This window comes from Octopus bimaculoides, chromosome 6, assembly GCF_001194135.2.
Source record: "Octopus bimaculoides isolate UCB-OBI-ISO-001 chromosome 6, ASM119413v2, whole genome shotgun sequence".
In the NCBI taxonomy this organism is placed as follows: domain Eukaryota; kingdom Metazoa; phylum Mollusca; class Cephalopoda; order Octopoda; family Octopodidae; genus Octopus; species Octopus bimaculoides.
The window spans coordinates 10,675,288-10,681,721 of record NC_068986.1 but is presented as its reverse complement, the minus strand read 5'-3'; the positions used below and the strand labels follow the sequence as shown (position 1 = coordinate 10,681,721).

At 34.1% G+C, this 6,434-nt stretch overlaps 1 protein-coding gene across 11 annotated transcripts in view; it reads left to right on the top strand.

Moving 5' to 3' along the window:
- Positions 1 to 6,434, top strand: part of LOC106870442 (dedicator of cytokinesis protein 3) — a 274,705-nt gene that overhangs the window by 236,790 nt on the left and 31,481 nt on the right. For 8 of the 11 annotated variants that reach the window (XM_014916529.1, XM_014916531.1, XM_014916528.1 and 5 more), the window contains one exon: positions 2,406 to 2,447. The exons of the other annotated variants lie outside the window; for them this stretch is intronic. In XM_014916529.1, coding sequence (XP_014772015.1) covers positions 2,406 to 2,447 — 42 coding nt within the window. The remainder of the gene's footprint in view (positions 1 to 2,405; positions 2,448 to 6,434) is intronic. 11 annotated transcript variants of the gene reach the window in all.

The following is a 6,434-nucleotide window of genomic DNA, read 5'->3' as shown; positions in this document are numbered from 1 at the left end:
TGGCATTCTGTCCTGCTTGAGAAGAAGACCCATCAAGCTGAGCAAAATCGCAGTTGTGGCAGATACCGGTTGGCACATAAAAGCACCCATTACACTCTTGGAGTGATTGGCGTTAGGGAGAGCATCCAGCAGTAGAAAACATGCCAAATCAGATTGGAGTCTGGTGCAACCTTCCAGCTTGCTAGCCCTGGTCAAACCGTCCAACCCATGCCAGCATGGACAATGGATGTTAAATGAGGATGATGAAACTGGCACTCCATCAGTTACTATGACCAGGGTTCCAGTTGATCCAATCAACGGAACAGGCTGCTCATGAAATTAACGTGCAAGTGGCTGAGCATTCCACAGACATGTGCACCTTTAACTTGGTTCTCAGAGAGATTCAGTATGACAAGGCTGGCTCCCTTTGTATTACAGGTACAACTTTTCCCAGCTGAGTGGACCAGAGCAACATGAAATAAAATGTCTTGCTCAAGGACACAATGTACCACTGGGAGTTGAACCTATGACCTTACAATTGTAAGCCAAATATCCCTACCGCTAAGCCATGTGCCTTTATTGGAATATCTAGCAAAACATGAAGAAAACAAATGAATTCCCTAAGTTTGATTGAAGGCTGAAAAACCATTGAATAATATAAAACCAAAACTTTTTGAAAATCATTGGCAGAAGAGATTCATAAAGGGTTTGGGTATTAAATATAAATGCAGAAAAAATATTTTTAAAAAATACAATACAAATAAATAAATGGGTGTAGAAATTAGACATACAGGGTAAAATTGAATGTACATAAGTAAAAATTAGAAAAATATGTTGGAGATTTCATTGTTGAGCATCCATATTCCATATTGGCATAGGGTGGACAGAACGACAGGATCTGATGGGCCCAAGGACTGCATTATGCTCTAGTGTCTACTTTGGCATGGTTGGAATGGCTAGATGCCCTTCCTAAGGCTAACTATTCTACAGCATGTGCTGGGGGCTTTTTGCATGGCACCAGCATTAGTGAGGTCATCATGCAACTTGCAAGATTATGAACCCTAAAGGATTGCTGGGTCTTTGTGTCTTTATGCTAGGAGATAAGCAGTTAAAGTATGAGAGAAGAGCTGAAGTAGAACCGGTTTCTTGCTGTGAAGGGACCACATGGTTATTCACATTTTAGAAGGAAAGTGGTTGGGTATGGTTGGGGTGGAGTGGAGAAGAAATACTAATTGTGTAAGGGGGATAACAATGAATTAAGAATTAAGAAGAGGAATTTTTCAGTAATGGAGGTATGAAATATAACAGAGATGGCTGTGAGATTGTTTGGATTTCATTGATTTCAAAATATTTATGGTATTAGATATTTTGAAGTTTATAATGAGATGAGAACCAGTAGAAACCATTTTATATTTTCATGTTACTTTTCAAAGATTGCTCTCATCAATTTTATCATTGCAGCAGACATCATCAAGATGTTTAAGGTTATGTTGTTTATTTAGTCAAGGTGATAGCTTGAAGGAGTTTTATGAGTAGGGGCAATATAAAAACAAATTTATATGCAACTATTAAAAAATGATTTGGTAATTGAGAAATATTTGTCTCTTTAAATACTTGACTCTATTCAAGTTTTATCTTCTTTATTTTATATTTTTCACGTTTTCTTGTTAGCTTTTTATAGTTGCTTTGGAACGGTAGAGTTCCTAAATCCATATCCAACATTTCTCGATTTTCATAGTTTCATTATCAAGAAATGAAGGTGCAGGTATGGCTGTGTGCTAAGAAGCTCGCTTCCCAACCACATGGTTCCAGGTTCAGTTCCACTGTGTGACACCTTGGCCAAGTGTCTTCTTCTATCACCTTGGACTGACCAAAACCTTGTGGATTTGGCAGACAGAGACTGAAAGAAGGCCGTCATATATATTTATATGTGTGTGTCAGTGTTTGTCCCCCATGACAGCTTGACAACTAGTGTTGGTGTGTTTATGTTCCCATAACTTAGTGGTTCGGCAAAAGTGATTGATAGAATAATTACCAGGCTTTTAAAAAAATAACTACTTGGGTTGATTCATTTGACTAAAAATGTCTCGATAGTACTCCAGCATGGCTGCAGTCTAATGATTGAAACAAGTGAAAGATGAAAGATGAAAAATGAATTACAACTATGAAGGTCTAAAGACATCAGAAGTCTACCATTCCAAGCCAACTGTAAAAAAAGCTAACAAGAAAATATGAAAAATATAGCATAAAATATGAAATAAAGAATATAAAACTTTGATATAGTTGAGTATTTAATGAAACATACATAAAAGAGGCTGTTCCCCATATATATAGAGATGTCTATTGAATTTAAACTTCTGAGGAAATGTCTCATTCCTTTATTTCTCTTTCATTGACATGCCTGCATGTTTTTCTTTGTTCTTCAGAAAACTGTTGCCAAATCTCATTCGCATGTCAGCCTGTCTGTGGTTGGTATATTTCAGAACAATACTCATTTTCTTATTCTTTGTCAATTCTCCATCATGAACCTTTTGTTGTGTTGATGTCTTGGCTTCCAATTCCATATTTAGATTTCTTCCTCTTAGTTTTTGGTATTTTGTTTCTTCACTGCACCAATTTGTCTTCCTAGGTCCTTCCAGGTTGTTGTTTTTTTTGTTTTTGTTTTTTAGATGACTGAAATTTTCATAATTATTGCTTCCCAAACATGATGTTATTACTGTAGGTGTGATTCAGTTTTGACTATAGTTACAACTGTCAGTCCTCTTTGCACTTACAGGTACACATATGCATGAACAAACCTACTGGTTTAATCCTTTAGTCACTTTGTGATCCTCCCCTCTTACCTATCTTGGTTGTATTCTTTTGTAAAGTTGTGATATATATATATATATAATAAGTGAAGAAGTGTTATAGGTATTATATTTTTCCTTTTGGTTATAATTAAATGACCACGCTAGCTACTATGTGATATAAATCACATAATGCACATGACTAAATCACTGTTATCATCTACGTCTATAGACATGATGTTTGATTAGTCACCTGCATGTTGATGAAACAATTGTAAACCATGGAATAAATGTAACACCACATACTCCATTCTTCATTTTATATATATGATAGTTTGCCTTGAAGTAGTGACAGTCTGTACACGTGTGTGAAGATTCAATGTTGTTCTTACTGATATTGTCAGTAGTTTGTCTTATAAATGGAGACTGTAGTGGCTTTGTTGACATAGATTATAATATGCTCTTGCGTCCACTGACAATCAATGAGGGGAACTCTATGCATTTATTTGCTTTAGAAATAGCAACCAACCTCCCTCTTGAAAAAAGATGACCACATTCGATAATGTGGTCATGGGTGCTTGAGTAATGGGATGGGGTGGTCATTGTTGGAACACTTTTGATCAAAGAATTGCTTATTCAAGGCTGACCTATAGCAATCACACTGGAATTTATCCAGCCCTAAATAAATACTCTTTTAATCCTTTTGTTACCATTTTTCTGTTGAAATACACTTCCTGTAATTTCAATTAATTTTGAAGAATTTAGTAAAATAATTTAGTTGTTATTAAAGCTGGTGTTTGGAACATAAATTTTGATGGAATGTTTTTAGGTCATTTTAAAACTGGAAATTATAGATCCAGGGCTGATCTTGGGTTCGGTTGGTATCAAAAGGGTTGAAAGTGTTATAAACTTGAAATGCAGAGGTTACAGGTTCAAATCTACGGGTTGAACCTGGAAAGAACCTTTATTCTACATTATTTCAGTCTGGTAATGTTCGATAGAGTCCAGCAGTTGTTGCAGTGTGCTTTTACCCACATGTAGTGGTTGTCATGCCTATTCTAATGATAACTCCACATGTACAGTCATTCACTGTTAGATAAACTATCTTTCTTTGTGTAAATCAATATGAGAACCTCGACTTGCTAAAATTAGCAGCCAAATCTCCCTGAAATGGTACCTTATCATTAATGTAGTCCAGATGTAGAGAAGAAAAAAAAAACAGAATGATCATAACTGGATTGATCAAGCAAACCTATGATTGAAAGCAAAGTTGACCTGGGGTTAAACAACAATATAATCTTGCTCAGTTTTAAAGAGTTCATATTGCAGATGAAGTAGAAAACATTTAGCTTAGACTATTCAACATGACAAGATAAGAAGCTGTGTGTGTGTGTAAGATATTAAACTATCAATCTGGAGACCATGGTTTTATTATCGTCCATACATGTGCACAAAGAGGGAGACAACACAATATGAATGGGGGTCATATACATTTGTATGGGTTTAAAAATTTACGACAGATGATTAATGAATGAAACACAAAAAACATTTACACATACAAAAATAACACAATGAAGCATTAAAAACAGGTCAGCTCCGACCCCACAAGCCCTGGTAATCTTTCTGATGTGTTCACGCAGGGCCTTTCACTCCCAACATACATGCCACATGCGTCCATCGTTTATTGGACACATGCTCTGACAGGCACCTCCTTTCCAGCCCCACCTTCCTTTTAAGGTGAAAGGTAAAACATTCACCAGGGCGAGGCCGGAGACGAAGCTGTCTGTTACAATTCCAGTACATAGCTTCCATTCACCAGACTGAAGAATAACAATGTTACCACAATCAATTGGTATGATATGAAGAGAGTTTTGTTTCTCATCTGTTTGGTATTATTGAACTCCTTGTGACTTTATCACTTAAACTCCTCGTAACATTAGAAATGTATTTTTCCTAAAATATTTATTTTGAAAAAAAAAAAAACCCACTATATTTGGTAAAGTATGTATAAAACTATGAGTCAAATTAAGCTTCTCTTTTCCTGCCTTTTGAAAGTTCATATCACTTCATTGGTATTAGGGTTGTGTCTGTTGTTAAGACACAGTTCATCCTCTTTTTAAATAAGTACCACAAAAAGGTGCCATCATCATCATCATCATTATCATTGTTGTTGTTCAACTGTAACATTCAGACTTGTACAAACCTTCCTCTGCCTGTTGCAGCTTTCATTATCAATTGTGTTCCTGAGGTCAAAAGCTTAATCCAGGCCTTCATCAGGATTTGAACCCCTTGCGGGTATTTAAACTCTGAATACTAAGAGTTGAAACTGATCCCGCAAGGTGTTCTCACCTGACACATTAACAATTCATCCAAACAATTGCACAGGAGTGGTCCCTTATTTATCACTGCTGAATTTGAACTAAAAGCTCAAAGTATTAGAATAAATACCACAAGGTATTTTTCCTGATACTCTTACAGCAATACCGATTTGTGTCATTTGGTGCCATTAAATTTTCATGGGCCTGGAAAAGGGATCACTTAACCATTTTACTATGTTAAAACTTTTACCATATTTATTTGAGTATAATACGCACCCCATTCACCTCATTTTTAAACTTATAAATGTTAAGTACACTTATTTATATACCAGAACTATATGAATGAAAGTATTTAAACAGAAGTGTAACAAAAGTGCTTAACATTTTTCCATTATGGTTTTATAGCCTTCTCTATCAGCTGACTTTACAGCAAGTACAGTTTTACAGTCTAATTCTAAAAAGTCACTTTTCAATTTTTCTTTTGGAAATGTGTGAACTTTTCCAATGTGTTTTAGACAGCAATTATAATAAATTTGACTAAACATTTTTTCTGTACATCATATCAATAAGGAAAGTCTGTGCGTATTATACATGAGATTTTATTTTTTGTTTGAAATTTCATGACCCTCAATTTGTGCAGCATATTATATATAAGGACATATTATTATATACCAATTGTATACGAGGGTATATTATATACAAATGAATATAGTATGTATTCCAATATATCAGGCATATCTCCTTGTAATAGCAGTGGATAAAAGAAGTGTCTTCAATTTTCAATATTTATATGTTAGTTTGCATGTGGAATTATGTATCTTTTTTCTATTACTTATGTATAAAGGTGTGTGTGTGAGCGTACATGTATGTATGTATGTATGTGTGTGTTTGTATATATATATATATATATATATATATATATTAATGTATTTCTTGTTTATTAATGTCATTCATATTTCTTCTTTATTGTTTTTTTTTGTTTTCCAATTTGTAACGAGTGCCATGGTGCAAGAAATAAGCTCCAAGAGAGCAATGTCAAAGACCTGATTTCAATTTTTGATTGAAACCACTTCACACCAACATATATTAACATATATCAACATATATTACCATATATGCTTTAAATGACATAAATGCCACACAATCTCGCTTCCTTTCTTGTTATAAAGCAGATCTTATATTAATTTAAATTTTAATAATTTTATTCATTCATTTAATATCTTTTTTCTTCCTAATTAGATAAAAAATTTCAGTATTGTTCATTATTAATGAAATATTCTTTATATATTAATAATAATATTATCTTTATATTTTCTTTTTATTTATTTATTACTATCAACCAGACCTT